This window comes from Numida meleagris, chromosome 3 (assembly GCF_002078875.1).
Source record: "Numida meleagris isolate 19003 breed g44 Domestic line chromosome 3, NumMel1.0, whole genome shotgun sequence".
Lineage (NCBI taxonomy): Eukaryota > Metazoa > Chordata > Aves > Galliformes > Numididae > Numida > Numida meleagris.
The window spans coordinates 2,603,757-2,626,920 of NC_034411.1; the positions used below are offsets into that span (position 1 = coordinate 2,603,757).

Sequence of the window (23,164 nt, forward strand, 5' to 3'; positions counted from 1 at the left end):
AAAAAAAAACAACGGCCCGCGTTTGTCAATGGCAGGGCGCGCGTGTGTCTAACACGCAGCGGGGGAGCGCTGCCTGGGCGCAGCCCGAAGCGGTGCGCGCTGCCCCGAGCCTTTCGGCGGCACCCAGCGCCCTGCCCTCCCGCTGCGGGCTCGCCCGGCACAGCGCCCCGTCCTGCCCCGCTCCCCTCAGATCCGGCGCTTCCTCTTCTCGGCTACCGTGCAATTCAAACAATCCTACGTTCTCATTTCCCAGGGCGGTTTGCCGCGAAGTACGTGGGTAGGAGAGGGGGCTGCTGCGCTCTTTATTTATTATTTATTTACTGTCGTTCTTTGGAGCGATGTTCCCCGGGAGCACGCTGTCTCGCTGCTCTCCCGTCCCCCTTCGGCAGGCTTTGCATTGCCGTTAGCAGCGGGGCGGGGGTGCCCGCCGTGCCGGCAATCCACCGCTTCGTAGCATCACCCAGCGAGACCGAACCGCTCCGAAACTCGGCCGCGGGCGCAGGGCAGGCAACGCTCCCTCGGAGGCCACGAGCCTCACAGGGGCACGGCGGCAGACGGAAGGAGGGAGCGGCCCCCCCGCGCCTCCTCACACAGCGCCCCGCGCCCGCTGCCCGCCCCGCCCGAGGAGCGGCGCGTTGACAGCGCCGGGGCACGGGCCGGCGACACTCCAAACCCGAGAGGAAAACCCGGCATCGCACCCCGAGCGACAGGGCGAACACCGCCCCTCGCGGCCCGCTCCCGCACGGCGCCCCGGGGGTGTGAGGGGCGGAGGCGCGTTTCCCTCAGCGAGGCGGGGCCAGGAGCAACAGGCCGCGCTCAGCCCACCCGCCCCCCTTCGCCACGCGCGGCGCCTCATGGGAACGCGAGTTCCGGCGCGGCCGCCGCTGGCCGAGCAGGCGGGAAGCGGCGGGAGAGGGCGACTACAGCTCCCGGGGTGCTTCGCGGCGCCGCGCCGGGCGGTTGCTGTGGTGACAGTCCTGCGGCGCGGGCGGAGGTGTAATGGCCGCGCGCGAGCGGGGCAGGTGCGCGCGGCCGTGCACGGGGCGCTGCGTGCTTCCCGCCCTTTTGGCGGCGGCTCCCGGTGCCCCTCAGGCGAGCTCGGCCTCGAAGGCTCGGCCCTGCGTGGGGAGCGGCGGTGAAACCCGGCGTCCCGCTGGTTCCCCCCTACAGCAGGTATAGGAAACGAGGTGCCCGCCTCAGCGCAGCGGCTGCTGGTGTGGGGAAAGCGGTATGGCTTGGCAGCGCGGTGATAACCCGCCAGGTCTGAGGGTGCGTGCGGGCGTGGCCCAGAGTGAGGCTGCAGGCTGCGGCCAGAGTGACCTAGGCCTTCCCGTAACAGCTACCCTGCTGGCAAACCAGCAGAAAACACGAAGGCCTCTCGCCAGCTGCGTGTTTGTGGTCATTAATCTTCAGTCCAGAGAAAGAACTCCAATCTTTCGCCTTACAGGCAGGTGCTTTAGCGATGTTTTCCCTCCCAGGATGGGGTCCAGATATCACCGCTAGCAGACACCCAGATTTCTAGGGAGGTGTACAGCTGGCAGCTGCAGGTGTCCACTGTTCTCAGTGATGGCCTCAGGCACACACAGGTGAGCGAGCAGAGGGAGCGAGGCAGCTGGATGGCCTTTCTCAATGATGAGACCGCTCAGAGCTAAAAGCACTGCTTAAAGCAGTTATGCTTAGTGTTGTATTTAATAAAGCGTAGAATATACCCAGCTTTCTCCGTATAACCTGCTGAGTACTGGGGATGGTGCTGCCTTGTATTTCTTTATTAATCTTCTCATGAGTTAGCTCCTTCATATATTTCCCTCAGCAATCTCGAAAACAGCATAAAACGTTTTGTACAGTTTTCCCAAGTCTTTGGAACGTGTCCGTCCTTCTCTCAAATGTGGTTTGCTGCACGAGCCAGGTGCAGATTTACATAATAAAAAAACAAGTTTCTTTTTCAGCTTACAATCGCATCCAAATTTTCACGCTAATTTAGAAAAATCACGGAATCACAGAATCGCAGGGGTTGGAAGGGACCACAAGAGATCAGTGAGTCCAACCCCTCTGCTTTAGGTACCCCACAACAGGTCACACGGGTAGGTGTCCAGGTGGGTCTTGAATATCTCCATAGAAAGAGACACCACAATGTTTCTGGGTAACTGTTCCAGCACTCCATCACCTTTACCATAAAGAAGTTCTGCGCGTTAGTATGGAACTTCCTGTGCTCCAGTTTTAGGCCACTACTCCTTGTTCTATCACTGGTCCTCCCCTCAAGGTTTTGCTTGTCTTTCCAGCATTTAACCTGTTCGATCTTCCTAGGAGCCACACAGCAAAACATACATCTTGTTTTGTCCAAACATATACAGACATTAAGATGATTGTTTGTTGTTGCCAAGTGCTCGATCTGTTACTACAAAGCCGTTTTCGAGAAGAGTGGCTGAAAATAGAGAACAGCAAGTATAGTTTTGCTGCTAGGAAAACAAATTGTGAAAATAACAAAAAAAATAAAAAATATTTCAAGGGAAATGCTGTAAGAATACCTCATTTGGGATTTCTGAACCATACTTTTCAAGTGTTTCTCTGACTACTGTGGATAAACTGTTTGATATGTAGCTAATGCACTGACTGGCTAAAAAGTCAGTTCCCCCTGCAAAGCTGAGCTCTGCAGTTTAAAATCTGCTGGGACTCTTTTGCTGCTGGTTGCTAAGACTGAGTGTTCCAGAAAAGGCAACAGAGCTTTCATAGCACCAGTGCTTTGTTTTGAATTAATTTCCCTTTGATAACATGCCAGGTCTTCAGGACAGACTGTATGGTGTACCTGCATAAAATATTTTCCAGCAGTCCTTGAGGAATGTAGTTGCAAAGACTTTTAACGCTGTTATTTACACTGTATTTTAACCCTTGTTAAAATGAGTTCTGCATATAATTTGAATGCTTTTAGAAACTATTTGAAGTATTTCAAATCATGTAAGGACTAGTATTTTCATGACTGTCTTTGTAACTACCTTCCACTCATTGAGATTAATCAGTTTAGAAGCTTTGAAATTTACAGTAATATGCAATTCTTAAATCAACTCTCTCTCCTGCCCTCTTTTTAGGTAACTGTTTAGAGAACGTGTTTAAAATAGTGACAATGTATTAAAGTTTTAACATAAAAAAGTTCTTAAGGGTTTAAGATACTTTATTTTCTTAGATTTTATTGTTACAGTGTTTATTTCTGGGAGAATATTGTAGTGGCTTTGAATAAACAAATTATGTATCTTGTTTTAAGAGCAAATAATGTAATATCAAGCACAAGTTTCTGCCCGATAAAGATTGTCCTGAAAGATTTCTAGGATCAACAGCATTAATAATAAGGTCACACGTTATCTTTGAATGTCAAGCAGCTAAGCTACCTTGTAGTTAGGAAATAATACTTGCACTTCAGGTAATTCAACGAATGGAGCCATGACATTGTCCATTATTCTGTTCATACCCATTGTATTTTAACACCTCTACTAAATACTGTGAATATTATTATCCCTTTTGTAAGCATGAATCTACAATAAGTTAATCTAATTCAAAAAGGAGTATAGGCAAGACCTTTGTCTTCTAAGAAGAACACCTGCTACAACCTTTCACAGTCTCATGTATTCATACTCTTTATGTAGCCTCATAAGGACAGAGGCAAGAATAGCTTTCAAGAGGCTGTGTGCTACATTACCCATTACATTACTCATGGGCGTGCAAATCTGCTTGTACTGGAAGCTTGGGTGAAATATCTTCATGCAGCAATGCAGAAACAATTTTAATCTCATTATTCTGTTGGCTCTGAAACACCAGAATGTAAAAAATAAAAATAAAAAAAAAGTCATCCAGTGGATGTGCATATGTAATAAGATGTCTAATGAATTATGAATTCCTAATTCCCTGTTTAGCTGCAAAAATATATTTTTAAAGCCTGACCTGTTGTTTCTCTGTGTAGTTCCTGAGTATTAACTGCGGGGAGAGCTACAAGAGGGTTCATGCATAATTTAAAAGGCCTGTATCTAGACTTTCTAAAAAAAAAAAAGAAAAACATATTTTCTCTCCACTTTGTCATATAGAACACTATAAATGTCAAAAATTGTCTCAGGAATCAGCAATATTTTGGCTACTGGACACAGCACATGACGGTTCAAGATAGGTAGAACATTCCTATGTATGCTACCACTGAAATTGTCAAATAAATCTGTATTTTTAGATAATGACATTGGACATCTAGATTTGAAGTGTTCACTGTTAAACAGTTTTCTGGATTTGTTTTAGTGGTATATCAGTTACAGTTAAGTAATCATCTCATTTGATTACCTGCATCGCTTTAATGTATATCACACAAACTTTAACCTGGTCTGTCAGTTTCAAATATATTTTATTTCTATGATCTGTGTCATTCCACTTTAGCGTGCCATCAGTCCTGTTATCTCTGCATGTCCTTCTTTGGACATGCTCCAGCACCTCCGTGTCCTTTCTGTATTGAGGAGCCCAAATCTGAACCCAGTACTTGAGGTGGGGCCTCACCAGTGCCAGGTACGGGGCAGGATGAGTTCCCTAGTCCTGCTCACCACCCCATTCCTGATACAAGCCAGGATGCCATTGGCCTTGGCCACCTGGGCACACTGCTGGCTCATATTCAGCCCATGTCCATCAGCACACCAAGGTCCCTTTCCGTCAGGCAGCTTTCCAGCCACTCCTCCCCAAGCCTGTAGGGTTGCCTGGGGTTGTGACCAAAGTGCAGGACCTGACCCTTGGCCCCGTTGAAACTCATACAGTTTACCTTGGCCCATCGATGCAGTCTATCCAGGTCCCTCTGTAGTGCCTTTCTACCCTCTGGCAGATCAACACTCCCTCCCAACTTGGTGTCGTCTGCAAACTTACTGAGGGTGCACTCAATCCCCTCATCAAGATCATTGATAAAGATGTTGAATAGAAGAGGCCCCAGCACCGAGCCCTTGGGGATACCACTCATGACTGGCCACCAACTGGATTGAACTCCATTGACCGCAGCTCTCTAGGCCCGGCCATCCAGCCAGTGTTTTACCCAGCAGAGTGTATGCCCATCCAAACCATGGGCAGCCAGCTTCTCCACAAGGATGCTGTGGGGGACAGTGTCAAAGGCCTTACTGAAGTCCAGGTAGACCACATCCACAGCCTTGCCTTCATCCACTAAGCGGGTCACCTTGTCGTAGAACGACATCAGGTTTGTCAAACAGGATCTACCATTCATAAACCCGTGCTGACTGGGCCTGATCCCCTGGTTGACCGTTAACTGATCCACAGTGTATCCTGAGATTATCCATTCCATCCGTTCATATTTCATTCTTCAGTAAAACTTGGCATATTCTTTTTATATTTGTGATATTTAGTATGGGCAAGGTGTGGAGGCTTTAAACAATACACACTGCTTTACTAAATATATATGCTTGGGTTTAGAAAAGATGTAGCAGTGAAGCACACTAGTCATGAACCCATGTCCACCAAAAGAACAAGAAAAACAAGAAAAATATGTGGAACTACAAGTTCATTCTCACTTATTTGCATAAAATCCATGCTAACAAAGGTTTCATGATTTTATTGTGGTGATTGAATTACTTTCACGGTGAGCTCCTTGTGCAATTTTTCCAATTAAAAAAAAAAAAGGATTATTGGTTTCTTATCAGTTGTCATGTTGCTAAGAATGTTCCTCAATACTGCAACCTACTGTTCATTGTCAGTACAACATAAATATCACTGATGTCTTTCATGGTTTCTCTTAAGTGTTAATACTGTGTATAAGTCCAACTGAATATAATTCTTGAAATAGAGTTCTAATAATATAAGCTTTATTTTAGATGCACAGCTGTAACAAGCATGCATGGAATTCTGGAATCCTCCTATCAGAAGTGCTAGGAAGGCTGAGAAGTACAAACCAGGACAGAATGCAATCCTCAGTTAAAAAAAAGGGTGTTTATTTCCAAATGCCCTTATGTTCTGAATGTATTTCTAATTTAAGTCACATAAAAATAAATACTTTAAAATATATTTAAGAACATAATAAAAACCTGCATAAAAGTTTTCAAAAACCAACACAATTTTTCCTCATTGTGTCAAGGAGCCTGTTAGCCTAGCCTGAAACATGTATTTCATTACGTGCACTTTTTCTTTCATTTTAAATGGAGAAACAAACTATTTGCATAGCAACAGGATTATGTAGCACTTTACAAATTAACTTTGCTGTGCCAAAGTATAGCAAGTTAATGAGTGCTTATGGAAGCAATATTTTTTAAGCCCTTTGGTTAGGTAGTAAAAAAGTAATGTTTAATCTAACGTTTAATTTTCCACTTACAGGGTTTCCAAGAAGGCAATAGAAAGGATATCCAACCTCAACAAGTGCTTTTGTTGCCAATGCCTACTGCAGAGGAGAGTGAGGAAGCTGCCAAGAACAGTTTCAGAATGGATGAAGGCCCTTAACCAGTGGTACCCCAAGAGTCAGGTACTATCAGAAGTGGCTGCTGAGCCTCCAGTTTACCTACAGAAGAATCATATTGGTTGGAAAAGCGAGCACTGCTAGGGAGTGCTGCCTGCAGACCTCGCAGAGAACTTAGGCAAAAAAAATGACCTAATAAGTTGTCTGCCAGATGCGAGGATGAGCTTCTGTCTGTTGAGTGACTACTTATGTTTAGCATAAATAGTTCTTGCACATACTGAAGAGTTGTCTGTGCTGGTAATGGGAAAAACTTTACACCCACTTATCACCCGTGGCTTACGTATCCCATTTAACAAATATGTGCTTTCTTAAATTTATTCTGATGACACATGGGCAGCAGCAGTTAAAAGTTTTGATCTAATATAACCATATTTATAGTATTGTATTTAGCCGTGTTTACAGCTAATTTTTAAATGCCCCTTGATGCTTAGAAAACACTCTCTGTCTGAGAGAAGCTGTTGCCATATGCATGTGGAGGATCTACATACTCATGTGGTAGACTGCGTAAAGCTGTTACTGTTTGTCTTTTGTTAATGTTTTCTAAGGTCTAAAGACTGTGGTCATGAGCAGGCATGCACAGACCAACTATCCCCATTTTTGCCTTCAAATGTTTTCCAAGTTTTAACTGTTCATGAGAGGCTGTTCTTGCCTTGTTCAGGTAGGTGACTTTTTTTTTTACTTATTCCAGTCTCTATTTCACTGTCATTATTATTAGATGAAATATGACTAATATAGCATTCCGTATAGGTATTGCCTAAATGATATTTATCATATTCACGGTCTGCTTAGTGACCATTTACTGCTGCTGCTGTTTGAGCTGTTTCTTTTTGATTGTTTGTTTCTTTTAAAGCACGTCTTGTAGAGATGCCAAAAAACATCACATCTCGTATTAACTCTACTCCTCTGTGCTATATCCTGCCCACTCTATACATATCTGAGCCTGTGATTAATAATGAACACTGAGATTTTCCTTCCCAGAAACATCTGTGTTATGTCCTAGATCTTTCCTACACAAAATACCACTTATAGCTCATATTTTTATGTATGAATGTACTGCACATGCACCGAGAAAGCATATTAATTGGTATTCCAAAATAGGTACCTTTTGAGCTGTAATTAAACGATATAAAATCCATAAGATCTTGGCACAGAGAGGGATCAGTCAGGAACTGTGATCTAGTTCTGCTTATTTTTTTTGCCTGGCATTACATTAATCCAATCCTGATTGATGCCTCTCAGTGATTTTACAATTTAACTACAAAATAATAACAGAGGAATTGGCTCTAAGCTCTTATTTCTTGTGGGTGGAAATACTGATTTGCGTTGATGAAAGGTTAGGATCTGTTCAGAAACAGTGCTAGGGGAATGAAATAATTTTTAAAAAGGGAGTCTTTTCCATCCTCAGATGCAAAGCATGCTAATTTCTGAAAGATCAGACATACTCTATTCTTTCAAATCCTAGCCTGGAGAGAAAGCCCTTCCAACCAACCATAATATATTTGTTTTGCTGTATGTCTAAGTGCAAACCAGGACTACCACACAGAGAAGATCAATAAAACCATCTGTCTTTATCTGCTGTGCTCATCCCTGCTCAAAACCCAGAGGTACAGAGCAAACAGAATGATCTGCAGAAACCCAGCAAGCCTCTGAAGCAGCCTGTTTGAGTGTGCCACATGGCTGCAGGACCTCTGCCTGAGGGGTCTTCCTGATAATCTCTAGTGAGTTACTGCCAGCCTTTATCCAGGCATGCTTTTGGGGCTGTCTATCCGTAATCTGTAATCTTTTCAGAATTCACCGATGAATTCCAGTCTCCTGTCACCATTACAGAGATCTTGTTCTTCCCACAGAAACTGCTGTCATTATTTTCTGTCACAGGAAGGATGGAGGTGTCCTTTGCCTTGCAGCTAAATGTCCTGGCTGCCATTGACTTGACTCAGCTTCCTTCCTACGATGATTCATCTGATACATGCCTTGCCACAAGTTTACGTAACTTTTGAAATCTGAATTTTCTTTTCCAAGCCAAGAGAACTTGCACCCACGTCTTCATTCTCTTGAGAATGACCTAGTGTTATCTTTTCCATCCATTTTATTCATAGGGCAGTTGCTGGGAGCTTGCCTTTCTTTGACCATGAAGGGATAAAAAGAGTAAGTGAGCATCAAAGATACCAGTCTCTGTGGAAAAGATGATACAGATTGCTCCCAGGTTACTTTTAATCTGCAGAACCAGAGGAAAGTATACATGCTCGTCCTTTTATCGTCTGGATGACAACCAGCATTGTAATATGTAGTTCCTTCCTCACCATCACTTCTTTATAATTAAGAAATGAAGAAGGAGCAAAGAACAGCAGGATTTTTGGTGGCAACTTTTATTCTTTCATTTTCTACATGCAGCATCTCAGTAACAGGAGGAATGTCATCTGAATATCTCATCCTATGAGCTTCTGCTCTAAGGCCAGGCTCAGAGCTTGTTTCTTTCCACATTACAAGTTTCAACTGTCATAAAGCACAAGATTATAGAAACAATTATAAAATCTTGAGATGGTACTAAACATAGATTTTCTACATCGCCTACAATGGTGCCCCAAGCAACTTAAATGCCAGACTGATATGCAGCTAATGAGTATTTCTTTAGCACAGCTAAGTTTCTTTTCTGATAGGTGATGCATCCCACCTGGAAGCAGTCCTGTACAGATGAGAAATCTTGTCATTCTTTCTTTCTATGCTGAACTAACAATCAAGACATGTGAGCTTTGCATGTTACGTGCTTTATTTTAGGACTTCTTGGTTCTCTGGTACAGGTGTCACTAGCACTGACTTCTGACTTACCTGGTTTGTGAAAAGCTTACTGTTGTTTTGCTGAGCATTAAAATCTAAAAATAAAATCCTGTTTCCTCAACTAGCTGATAGCCAACATTGGGCTTTCCATGAAGTTTTCTGAATTGCAGTGGTTTTAGGTGCAAATATTTTCTGAAGACAATTTCATCTGCTATATATAAAGCATTAATTTAACCCAAAATAACAAATATCTTAAAATGAAGTAAGAGTCTCCAAGTATTCTAAATCCCTGCAACAAAACTAAACTTACCACCACAACATTTCTTAAATTTCAAATTTCACACACATGGTCTGATTCAAAGTCCACTTCTGAGTATCATTCATTTCCCTGGTATATCAGCACACTGACGATCTCAGAGATATTGACTCACAGTTTGTGGTGTTCAATTTTATTTTTGTATTAATAAACCAATAAAGTTTTGAATGTCATTTGTCTAATTTTCCAAGGTATGTTTTCTGCCACGTTTGGATCAAGTGCAAGCTTCCAATTTATTTGGGGGTGAGAAAAAAAGTAAAAACATAGAAAAAGTTTGTTTTAAACCTCTCTTGAAATACGTTTTTCTTCCTGTTTACTGTATTATGTTTAATAGCCATTTAAAAATGTGGACTGACATGAGTAATCATCACAAATCTTTCTCTTCTTCCATTTTTTGGGGGAGTATAGAATGTAGCTTTGTTAGATAGGAATAGCTAATTTACTTTCAGCAGCAGCAGAGTGAGATCACGAATACTACTTGGTTGTTCAGGTGCAAGAGAGCAGCTCTGTTGCAGCTCAGCATCTCTCTGGGTAGACTGACCTCTCATGGAAAATGCTGGTACTCTGAGAACAAGGGAAATTTTTTCTCAGCTAGATGTGAGAGTAAAATAATAATGGTATCAATAAGTAGTAACAACATTGGTATGAGGTCTAGGTATTTTCTACCTGTAACGTCATGAACTACCACAGAGTTTCACGTAACAGTTAAAGATTATGTGAAATAAATTATTTTAATAAACAAATTAAATGATATATCAAACACAGAACAACAGGTATAATTGAACTTTATCAAAGATTTGCTGTCCACAGTCAGCTGGCTAATCAACATGCTGAGCTCAAAAAGCAAGGGAGAATTCATTATGAAATTAATACTTATGCACAAAATCCTTCGTATCATCCTTTACAGAATAAATTGATAACTTCTCACATAGCAGACCATTTCAAGTCTCCTGATGTTCTCTTCTGTGACTATCCTGTAGGTGTGACGACCGAGAAGCACAGGCTCTCCCCCTTGGGCTGCTCTGTTCTCTGGGCGCACACTGCATATGCTGCATTATGACACACTGCAGATGTGGTCACGTGGGCTTCGTGAAGCTGCTCTGCTGCCTTGGCTACACAGAGTGACTCAGATATCAGGTGATGGTGCACACAACTGGTCTAGATTTGCTTCAGTAGCATTAGCACATGTTAATAGGGCATCTCAGCCCTGCTAGGCTGTTGGTAAAAGGCAGAGCAACAAAGGGCACAAGCTGAACAAGGAGCAAAACCTCCAGCATTATTCGCTTCTTGCATTTGATTGATATATGTTGTAATATGTTTATCATTATTCTCACTTTTTGCCCCCTGCAACTGCAGTACTTAAAATACTGAACTGTGGTTTTGTTTGATGCCACCTTATTTGTACTTTAATCTCGTTTAAAATCCTTGGAAACAAGAATAATCCACCAAAATTAAAATACTCATTGAATTGCTGTCACAAAGCTAGAGAAAAATACTTAACAATGGGATAAATTACATTCAGCAGCAGCATAGAAAATAGATTATTGCCTCAGGCACTGAATACCAACTCCTCAGCTAGACCCTGACCGCACAGAGAGTACTGCTAAGTACAGGCTGAGCTCTGCCAAGTAACTGCAGCTGAGAAACCAGTCTGCCTGTTTGCTTTGCCTGTTCTGTAGTTGGACCAGATGCACAATGTTCAGCTCATGAATTAGAAGAGGCTGAACTCAGCCTTGACTATGTTCATACCACTGTACAGAAAGAATCAGATAAACCAGGTAAAAATTATAACAACACAAGAGAAACAACAACAACAAAATGAAGGGCAAAAGAGTTTTTCCTCAGGTATTCAGTGAGAGATACAACTCAAGCAATTAAACATTAAAATAAATAATTCTACAGAATACTTTATTCTGTTATTTAGATGTGGTAAAAGAAAGTAAGTACAAAAGTGGATTAAAGCACGATCCATTCTGCAAATTTCTTGCTTAGTGCGTTAGGTCAGCTTGTGACCGGTATCTTCTCAACATATGGAGGCAACGCTTTTATACCTTATACTTAAAGAAAAAGCATACTCTTATAGCTTGGCAAGGCAGAAAAAAGGTTTTGAAAGTACCTTGATGTTGTGATATGCGTGTGTTATATTCCAAAATACCGAATTAAGTTCTGCAAGGTAGATATGCATAGCCACAATCATTAGTCTGTGCAAGAGGAAATAAAAGCACTGGCTATACTGACAAAAAATAAATCACTCTTGATGAAAAACCACATAGTTCTATATCACGTTGAATCAAGGAGAGCATGATCTTTTACTTCTCACTTTTCTGTTACTTATGTCATGAACTTCCGATCTTATCAATTCATTTAAAGAATCATCACCTATGTCATTAAAGCTATTGTTTATGTTCTGTGTAGTGAAATACTACATACAATTTTTAATTTCATTTACATCTAGAATTGCAAAAATATTCGAAAACAACACCCACATGATTTACAGTACAGAAAGGGCTTGCTGGTACTGCCTACATATTCTCAAAGTTATTCATTACAAATCCACTTGCTAACTTGTACTGCAGTGATGTGGTGGCAGAGGTGTTCATTTGCATGAGACGAAATATGAAACAAGGGACAAACCAGAACAATAGTGCTACCACTGAAGCAAGTTTTAGCAGAGAAAGCATGGCCCAGTCCCGCTGATGAAGTTACTTGAGGCTTTTAAGGAAGCTGAAAAATAAAAGAAGTGTTAGTTTCATATTCCTTGCTAACTTAGAATACATGAAAATTGGCAGGCTTCACTGTGTGTTGAAAAGCAGCTACCGCCTAATGTGCAGAACATGAACCAGTGCAGTTATCGCCATGGTGCATTTCAAACTGAGGAGAAACAGAAGAAGCAAAGCCCTGAAAAAAAGTAGAATCTTGCCCAATTATGTCATTTATAGCATAGAAATGTTTGGATAAGTAGACTGGGACAACATCTTCCTGGATAAGCGATGGTCCAGCATTAAGATCAATTGTGTATCTCATACAGTGTGGAATTTGGTACCTCTTGTATAACAGTTAGGACTAGAAAGGAATACTAAGTGTTTTTTAAAGGAGCCTGAGAAGCAATAAATAAACTTTCCCATCCAGCTGCCTGAAAGTATTTTACTATCATAATTATTCTACAAGGAAGAAAGCAACATCAATTTTCCTGTATTCATATTTCTTGCACGTCTAAATATCAAAACTTATTTTTAAGGTGAATATTTGTCAGGAAAGGGATTTTTTTTCAATTTAGAAATTGTCTTGGTTTTTTTTGCGTTTTGTTGTCAGTTGCCTAGATTTTTTTCTAACGAAAGAAAAAGTAAATACAAGATTAACTATGTAGCACATACTAAATACTGAACTATGGTTAACTTTTTACATTTTGGGGAGCAAACTTCTGCTATGGATTCTACATGGCCCTACTCTTGTACACAACCTATCTTTGCAAAAGGGACTTGCCTGGCCTGGGGAGGAAACACCAAACAGAATCCTACTCTTCTGTGTTTTCCCCTGCAGCCCAATAGTTACTAAGGTACTTGCAGCCACACCACAGTTCCTGCCTGGCAACAGCTCAGCTCACAGATATCTACATGGGAGGAGCAGGGGAGAAGAAATTGTCATCAAGCTACTGAAAATAACAATGTATGTGAATTCTACTGTTTCAACTGTTAAGTGCTAACAAACAGACTTCAGTGCTGTCAGGGCTCCTCGGGACATCTGAGATTAAAGAAATCAAAGGAGGAATTTGCTGGCCAGGTCGCTAATGAGTTTGCAAACCCAAGCTGCTTAGGAGGAAGTGAAATGAATAGCCAAATGAAATGCACCACAGGCAACACATTGTGGCAATTTGGGAACTAGGATAACCTTAATACAACTGCCAAGTGCTAAACATCTTCAATCCACCAACAGGAGCCAGACATGCATCATTACAATCAGAAAGGCTTTACTGCTATTCCTAACATGGATGTGTTCTCCTTCTGCCCAACTACAAAATCAGCTTAGTTTGCGAATAAACTTGTTTTGGTTGACTGCGTATAGAACAGAGAGATCTATTGGGCATGGGAATCTGGGTGTCTACCCGTGGGGAATTTGTTATTAAACAAATATCTATGAGATCAGAGGAGTCAAACACCAGTCTTGCTGAAAAACAAGTGGACTGCAAGTGGGTAGCTGCAGGTACAATTCAAGTTCCGATGCTGTACTCTTCTGGATTAGGAATACAGTACTTCTTACCTGAATTATATTCTGCTTGACCTCAGAATTCATAGGCGTGATATCAGCCCACAGGAAAGCAAGCTGAACTTCATCTGGCTGAGAGCTGCAGCTCCTCTTGTTGTCAGGATGCCCTCTGTTGCTCAGACTACAGGTAGAGCTGCAGTGTCAGAAGAGCCGAATTCTGCTTTCTTCAGTAGTTTTGCAACATTAAGTACATCATTTAGCAGAGCCTGATTTTCTGAGGTGCTCTCTGTTTATTATGCACCTCTGTTTATGTATTTGGAATGAAAGTGTCTAGTGTTTGTTTCAACTAATTGTAAGTTTCTGTTCTAACTCAGCTGTGCTTAGTCAAGGTAGAAAAAACCCAAACATCCACAAATAAAAGGCAACACTGTATCATACCTGCACGCTATTTATTATAACAGGATATTCATAAGGACCCTACACGTTTTAAGTCTATTCTCTGCAAACTCACTCATAAAAAAGAGAACACATCGAAGTGAAAAACAGCCTAAAACAGCATTTCACAGGAACAGAATTTAGTCATACATTTCATTTACTTCACTGTTAATCTTCCTCATACAGTGTGGATCCCTACAACAGAACATATTCTCTATGAAGAACAGATGGGTTAATAGATCATTTGCATCAATCTAAAAGAAAACCCTCCTACTCAACATATGCTTAGTTCCCACGGATAAAAAGTTTGGGGATTTTCATCCTCATTGCACTTCATTCATGAGAACATGGGAAGGACTCTTCAGGTGCAGCTCTCTGAGTACCTATGCAGCTTTGATTTCAATATAAGGTGCTCACCAAGACAACAGGAGGGCAGGCATTCCTTACTAGGGAATTATTTCTTTGTAACAGTGAGAGCAACATAGGCTGAAAAGCGGTTGGCTTCAATTCGTTTTCTTTGGAAAACTCTAAAATTCACCTTTTATATTACTTTTACAATACATCTCCAGAGGAAACACAAGCAACTTAAAAATTGTTACCTTGCCAAACCTACTAAGAAAGGAAACTACTATAGTGTTAAGCTGTACTACAAATCCTCTTTCTTCAATGCGTTAATCAGAAGAATTATAATGTTTCATCCACCAAGGGGTCTAACTACATATAGAAGTGGCTATATTACTTCCTGAATTGTACCACTACAGTGGCCAAAACCAGAAGTAGTGAAAACTTGCCCCAGTTTCAGTCTCATTTCCATCATCCATACTTACAGTCCTTTCTTCTTCCTCTGATATTATTCAGCAGGCTCTTCACATAATTAAAATGAGACTTCCCCATCCTTCCTCCATTCAAAAAGGCAACCATTCTGAAACTAGTGTAACCACAACACAAGAGGGCTGCTCCGGGCTTCTGCAATGGCTCTAGCCCCTGTTAAGTGCCCCGTCCCCTTCACTGAAACAGCTCTGCTGAAGGTGCTCGAGATCTAACCAGGAGGGAACCACGCTAAGCCAAGCCTTGCCTTTTCTGACCTGGCCTCGTCAGAGGATGCTCTTCCTGTCCCACCAGTTCTCTCTGCATGGAAATTGCACCCAAAAGGGAAAGCAGGTGAGACTTAGAAGAATTCACTCAAGCTCCTCAGCAACTTGAAATCGGTTCCTAAGCAGAAAGGACTTCTACTCAAATACTGTTCAAGAACAACTTAAAGAGGCAAGACAAAGAAGAAAAACAGAATTCTGAAGGTGTGATCAAAAACGTCACTGCCCTGTTACACACAACAGGTAGTTAAGACTGATCTGCTAAATATTACTTGCCTATTTTATTAGCTTCACTGAAGTGACACACAGTAAGGCATCAACAAAGTTTTGTATTTTGATCAACAAAGACAACTTTCATATTCTAACATTACACCTCAGCTTTTTGTATTATATGAAATTTTTACATTTACAAGACTGGTGGTAATCCTACATTTCACTAGTAGACTGGAACAATGAAATATTAAAGGAGTAAAAACTAACGTGCATGAATATTTAGTCGCTTAATAACCCAAGACTTTAGAAAACAAAGAAAACCCAGAGCACACAGTACATTCCATGGACAGAATTAAGATGCTGCACTGATCACATGTTCACGGAACTGGTTTAGAAACATGCTAGTTTGCACTGTATTTGCTTTCCATCTGAAGTTATATTTGAGTGTATTTTAATAATCATGAAAATTTAAATTAAAAAAGTTTTCTGTATTTCTCTGATTTTTAAACTTTTAATTCCTATTTGGACTTTTTGGAGCTTTTCCTTCCAGATGGTTCCCTAGACGTCACCCAACGTAAAGAAAATTCTGAAGAGATGCTTAGTCTTCAACATGTTGAAAAAGTGAAGGAAATGCTAAAATAATTTTCATTTGCTGCTAACTATGACATGGATATCTACCTCAGTCAGATAAGGTGTTCAGCTAACGCATTCAATTGCCCACGCCCACGGTTACGTCCACTGATTCTGCTGGGTTTATTTCCAACAAAAAAGATCTCTGTCAGAATATTTTACAAAACATTGATTCCCTCTTTGTTTTTATTTTTATTTTATTTGTTTGGGGCACAATCCGAGGGGAAGGATTGGAAGGGAGGGCAAGTGGGAGGTGAAGGGAAAGGAAAGTTAAAGTGAGAAGACAGATAACAATTATTTCAGTATGAAGTTTTGCACAAAAAAAAAAATGGAATTACAACTTAAGACATTAGCTTCAGTGCACAGGAGAGAAGACATTTTAAAATAACTTTATTTTTGATCCTTTCAAAATTATGATTTGACATTATCAGAAATGAAATAAGAAACTTAACCAGCATATTTAGTTTTAAAAGCATTTAATGACATAGCATATATTTAACAGATAGGGTAAAAGTCTAGAGGTACAGTTCGATACAACTGAAAACCAGTTCCAGTACTACTCTTGACTACAGGCCCAGTCATTGAAAGTTCATTCCTATTAAATGTAATTTTTTGATTGTGCAGTAAGATGAAAATTTTTCATTACAATAGTTACAGTGACAGAGAAATGCACACTATGTATCAAATAGCAAGGTAATGTAGCAAAATTATAACACGCAGTGCTGCAGCTGACAAGCAAGTAACCATTTGAGTAACATTACTTTTCCAGTAAATGCTTCAGTTCCACTTTTACACTTATCAATGATTTTAAAGGGTTTATTATACATCTAGTCTTATTATACTTTGTACTAGAATTATCTGAAACATACAATATAATGTATTTCAGCAAAAAAAAAAAATTTTTTTTTGAAATTACAGATTATTTAAAACTGTATCAGCCTGCTTATCCATCTCGTACACCAACATTCTTATCTGTCATACTCGATGCAGAAAAGCTCCAGGTTGTGTTAATAACCAATGCCAGGATATAAATGGTTTGTCTGTAAGTTAATGCATACCTGCACTCTGTTACAGGAAAGATAATACACTATCATTTTAATAGATGTTAGAACTGAAATGGGAGGCTCTACTAGTCAAGACTCAGCATAACAACCTTAAATGGAAGTGAACATTTTTGAAAATTTGTACATTGGTTTTTGATGTGCACAGTAGATTCGAAAGCACCGCTGCCTTGCATACCAATAGCACTAGGAGTGGGTTATTTTCCAAGACAGCCTCACAAAATTGAGGAACAGTTTAAATAGTAAGATCTAATCTACACTAACTTCATTTAAAAAAAAACAACAAACAAAACAACCCCCCCAAAGCTGGTCCTCCCTCTCCTACAGAAGCTGCCCAATGCACCTCATACACTTGTAACTTTAGATTCTTTTTTGTTGGCTTTTTATTTTAAAATGCTCTATAAATAAAAAAAATGTCAATCACATTGAGGAACATGAGGCACAGAGAGTAACGTATTGGTTCTGAGCTCGCATGCTGGAATTCCACTGGAACGGTCAGAGAAGTGCAGTGTGTGGAGATGGAGTTCACTTCTTTTTACCAAAAAGGCTGAATCTTTTCTCTTTGTCTTTCTCTTTGTCTTTCTCTCTCTTACCAGGACTGGACTCGCTTGTTATTGTGACGCTGGCAGGCAGGGTCTGGGCACGGCTGGAGGCTGGAGTGCTCTGAGTGGTCGGGGACACTTCGATTTTATCAGATGAGATAGCTGATGTGATGGCCTGAATCCACGTGTTCATCTCCTCCTTCAAGAAGCCCCAAAGGTAGAAAGCTGTTACAATCCATGCACCACACTCCCTCTCTCATTCAACATTGGAGATGGGGAATGGATATGGGGAATTAAACACAGTCCTAACTCATCATCTGGCACTCCTCTGGTTATGCACCTGCAGGAGCTGTCTACTTCAGACTGTATCTGAGACCTCAACCTATGCATTATGCACACATATATACATGACTGGAGACCAGGAAATTGAAGTGTACCCCTAAGCTTTTTTTTTTTTTAATTTCCCCTTGTTGTACAACAGCACAGAATCCACATCAGTAATAGAAATGAGAAAAACAAACTTACATCATCTTTGGCTTGGAAGAGGTATTCATTGCCGTCAGTCAATCTGTAGAGAAAACAACCATCACAGATTTAGGTTAGCAGCAGAGGTTCAACTCTTGCTTTTTTAGCTACAGTACATAACCAGACTGAGACACATAGGAAAGTCATAACATCTCTACACACACAAATACATGCCAACAACTAATGTATCTCATACAGCCATGCGGACCCAACCACACACACTATATTCTGATCTCTATACATGCTTATGATAGTGGAAGTGTTCCAATATGTCATGCTGCACTGCAGAGGTCGCGATCTTCGGCAGCTGATGATTTATTTCAGTACTTGCTCTTTCAGGCAGATCTCTTCTATCTTGCAAATGATAATATAAAAGTTTACTCGATATTTTAAAAAGATAAAAGTCACAAACACCTAGAATTTACACTGCTTTTGCAGAAACCCATCAAAACTCTGCAGCTGCCCAGCTGTCATACCATGACGATGCGTCAAGATACCATATTGTATATTATCCACAAGTAGTTGCATCTTCTCACAGTGAAGATCAGAATCTTCCTTCTGTTTTATTACTGTGTTGATTTTACTCACTAGGATACACTTAACAGTTTGTATGAAGATACATTAATTAAAAAAAAAGACTGAATAACATCAGATCGAGCATCTGAACAAGTAACATGTAGGGTCAATGGGAGCAGCACTTGATCTCTCCCCACAAAAAGAAGTACGTATTAAATGGCAAAACAACATAAAGGTGAAGTAAGACACTTGGAAGAACACAACTATCATAGAATCATAAAATAGCCTGGGTTGGAAGGGACCTCAAAGATCATGAAGTTCCAACCCACCTGTTGTGGGCAGTGTTGATATTCACTAAATCAGGCAATAGATGAGGCTGCCCAGGGCCCATCCAACCTGGCCTTGAACACCTGCAGGGATGGGGCATCCCACCTTCTCCAGGCAGCCTGTGCCAGCACCTCACCACTCTCTCAGTTAAAAATTTCCCCCTGATATCTAATCTAAATCGTCCCCCTTTAGTTTAAAACCATTCCCCCTTGTCCTATCACTATCTACCCATGTAGGAAGTAGATTTCCCTCCTATGTAAATTTCTCAATACTGGGAAGCTGTAGGGAGGTTTCCCTGGAGCCTTCTCTTCTCCAGGCTGAATAAGCCCACCTCTCTCAGCCTGTCTTTGGTGGAGAGGTGCTCCAGCCCTCTGAGATTCTTTGTGGCCCTCCTCTGGACCTGTTCCAAAAGCTCTACATCTTTCCTGGAAGCCCCAGGCCTGGACACAGTGCTGCAGGTGGGGCCTCACAAGAGCAGAGCAGAGGGGAACATCCCCTCCCTCTCCCTGCTGCCACCCCTCTGTTGATGCAGCCCAGGACACTTGGCCTTCTGGGCTGCAAGTGTGCACTGCTGGCTCACATCCAGTTTCTCATCCATCAGGACCCCCAAGTCCTCCTCTGCAGGGCTGCTCTCAATGAGTTCTTCTCCCAGCCTGCACTCATATCTGGGATTGCCTCATTAGGTGCACATGGGCCCACTTTTCAAGCCTGTCCAGGTCCCTCTGGTTGGCACCTCTTCCTTCTGTCGCATCAACTGCACCACTCAGCTTGGTGCAAACTTTTTCAGAGTACACTCGATCCCATCATCTATGTCACTGATAAAGATGTTAAAGAGTGCATGTCCCAACTATGCCTGGCGTTCTGAAAAAAATTAAGGAAAATATTTCCATTGTACTCTCCACAGATCACAGCTAGGCCTTTCTGTGAGAGATTGGCCCGCACATGAGGCCTGCACAACAGAGGCCTCAGCCTTTGCAGAACCAAACCTCTCAGGTGTTCAACAATATAACCCTTCTCAGCTTGGAGAGGGAGCTTTGCCACAATGAGCTGGCGAACTCTCTGGGGATTCTCCTAATGGGAACGAGTGAAGAAAACGAGCCACATGACATTACTCAAGAAGGCCTGATACAGGTGACAGGGTACAGTGAAAGAAGGGCAATTGATCTTTCTGCCTAAGTTTGTATCTGGAACACCTTATTCTTACGTTATCAATTCAGCGATGTTTTAATAGTGTGAAGGATGAATCACAGCTGCAGGCCTGTCTTCAAAAAGGTTAGCAGCATGTTTCCCTAAATATGAATTATATTTAGAGGATTCTTGCATCAGTATAGACTTAGGAAAAAACCTATCTTAGATTACGCAATCTCATCAGTTCATAAAGCGAGTCTCCTTTGAAAGAGTCCTCTAGCAGTTGTGTAATAGTACAATATTTTTTAACTGTTGGCACTAAAATATTAACTATATATTAAATAAATCATACATCAAATAAAACACAATTCTGGAACTGAAAGCCTTATTTTTATATCCTTTGAACAACAAGTAGTTCATATACTTCAAAACTGATGGTCTGCAACAAGTTCAAGACCTGAAAATGTAACTGACAGATGCCTTCAGTAATCTCCTAAATCCATACTGAAAAAATTAAACAAAAGGCTTGATTTTTAAAAAGAGCAGAACCATGAACATTCAGCTCTTTTCAATTAGTTCCAGAGGCAGCAGCTGGAAAGCTCAGGGTTTTTAAATGCAGGCTCTTAACTCTATGTATGCACTCTAGTCTTGTCTCATAAATGTGTACCATTATTATTTTGGTGCTGATTGCTACCTTTGATAAACATACCACCACGTTTCAGGGTTGGGAAGACCCTGTTCAGAAAAGCAGATACTGCAGTTAATATTCATTATCAGCTCTTATATCTCTGGATCCAGCCCATGAATTTGCAGAGTGAACACATGCACCACAGCTTACACCCAAGTGAAGAAACTTCAACAGGTTTACCTTAGCTTGAACACATGCTTTTTCTTTTTGTAATCGACCGCTATTTCACAGACCGCGTCTTTCAAGCTGACTGGAATCTCATTGTGATAGGGAATGCCAGAAGCAGCAGCTTTTGAATCCTTGTAGAAGCCCATCTCTTGGTTGTTTATGACACAGTACACGTTATGCCATGACCTTCAGGACATAGAAAACAACAAAAATACTTATAAATCTAATGCTCTTGCTTGCAAAATTGGAGATACTGAACACAATGCTTGCTATAAGATAATGGAGACCAGTTCAATCTGAGGATGGAAGCACAGTATACTACGTCCTGTAAAATCCGGACAAAAATTCTCTCATACAAGCACTGCTTGAGGACAGAAGTCCTGACTTTGAGCCAAATGGAATAGAGGTTTCCAGAGCTCTCTGTGATAGCACATTAGCATATCCTAACAGTGGGTGGATTGTTTGGCAGACTATGCAGCTTACATACTTGGGAGATAAACTGATAGACCTTTTGATGACTACACTTTATTGCAGAAGGAGTTCTCATTTTGCTGCAAGCTTGTGAGCAGACTGCCTATGAAATCCTTGACTGTTACAAATGAATAGTGACATCATCTACCTCATTCTCTAATACAGTTATAAAAATCAATGGTTACTAAAAATAAGGGTCCCTAAATGTTAGTATTAGCAGGTGTCACAACCCCAAATTAGTTCTCTGATGTGAAGCAACTCTAGCTGAAGAAAAATGGCAGTCCTGCAATGCAGATCACTTCTTGGTGTAGCTCAATACTTGCTAGTCAACACTTTCCTTTTCAGCCAAGTCATATAACTACTCTCAAGAGCTTCCTCAGGTTATGATGGACCAGCACCTGCTTTTCCACTGCAGACAGAAAGCTCAGAAATTTTCCTTATTTGAGAACTGCATAACTGAGTCCTTAGGAATGGAATCAACTAAGGCACACAAAATTGTCTTCACCAGTTTTTCTCTTCTGAACAGATTATAGCGTAGGTGGAAAGTGCTAATGTGCAAACAGAAGAAGATGTCAGAATAATACGGACATTTCTGTTCTGACACCTACATGTTTTTCTTTTCTTGTAGTAACATACAACTCGAGAGATCTGGAATCAAATCCCACTACTGCCACAAATTCATCACATGAAGTGGGAAGGTCATGATATCTTTATGCCTCCATTTTCTACCTTCCAAATATGGCTAGTGGTGCATTTTCTACCATGTATCATTAGATTGCAACTTCATCAAATATATTATTCAACCATGCATATGCAATTCCTAGAACAGGAGCATTAGCTTAAAAAATATATGGAGCTGTGAGAAGACAATAACAGCAGTGATAAGATTTAGAATTATATAATAATGAAATATCCTGAGCAGGAAGGGACCCGTAAGGATCACGGAGTCCAGCTCCTGGCTCAACAAAGGATCATCCAAAATTCAAACCACACATCACAGAGAATGTGGACACAATTATCTGCATTAAGCAGCGATCTTCATTCAGCATCAAGTAGTCTTACCTGCTTGAGGCTTTCTTGCTGTGTGTCTCCCATTCATGTTTACGATGTAAGAAGCCCTCCATCTGAGCTGAAGGAATCTCCTGTGTTTTGGCTGGTAGGGTAGCAGCAGTCTGAGCCTGAATGGCACCCTTGGCTTTGCGGTCTGCCGTTGGAGAAGGAACAGGACTAGACTCTTTCGAACTTGTCCTCTGTTCTGCAGCTCCATTAACCATTTCATTTGTTTCTGCAGTTTCTGCCACCTAGGGACAGTGGAAAAAGCGTTCAGCTAGATGCCTCACAGCACTGAAGTATTTTGCAGTTAATCTGTTTCCCTGCACAACGTGGCTGTGTATAAGCTTTGCCTGGAGAATGACACAGGCCAATGAGATCTTTCTCTCACTCCATGGAGACACAGGAGGCCAAGGAAATTAGAAGGTATGAATGGATTAGTACCCATTTTATAGGTGGAGAAACGGGAAAATAAGAGCTGCTAAACTTCAGTGTGAATTTTACTGTGCTTTGCTCTGCTAGTCAATTCATAATATTTTATATATTGTTATTCCTA

General features: G+C 41.2%; 1 protein-coding gene and 1 long non-coding RNA gene across 5 annotated transcripts in view; one reads left to right on the forward strand and one right to left on the reverse strand.

The window, feature by feature from the left end:
* LOC110396934 lies at nucleotides 30-15,993 on the forward strand. 3 transcript variants are annotated; one of them, XR_002437377.1, is made up of 5 exons: nucleotides 30-1,173; nucleotides 6,331-6,475; nucleotides 7,015-7,127; nucleotides 10,541-10,697; nucleotides 15,057-15,993. It is a non-coding gene; the product is annotated as an uncharacterized LOC110396934 (long non-coding RNA). The 3 variants fall into 3 exon arrangements; XR_002437376.1 differs by having other exon boundaries at nucleotides 31-1,173; nucleotides 15,060-15,993; XR_002437375.1 differs by having other exon boundaries at nucleotides 32-1,173; nucleotides 13,101-15,993.
* The window catches only part of SPTBN1 (spectrin beta, non-erythrocytic 1), a 90,650-nt gene continuing 83,991 nt past the window's right edge, over nucleotides 16,506-23,164 (reverse strand). For both annotated transcript variants that reach the window (XM_021392828.1, XM_021392829.1), the window contains exons 32-35: nucleotides 22,621-22,859; nucleotides 21,100-21,273; nucleotides 18,261-18,303; nucleotides 16,506-17,934 (exon numbers count right to left, since the gene is read on the reverse strand). In XM_021392828.1, the coding sequence (XP_021248503.1) occupies nucleotides 17,719-17,934; nucleotides 18,261-18,303; nucleotides 21,100-21,273; nucleotides 22,621-22,859 (672 nt within the window). In that variant the 3' untranslated portion in view covers nucleotides 16,506-17,718. The remainder of the gene's footprint in view (nucleotides 17,935-18,260; nucleotides 18,304-21,099; nucleotides 21,274-22,620; nucleotides 22,860-23,164) is intronic.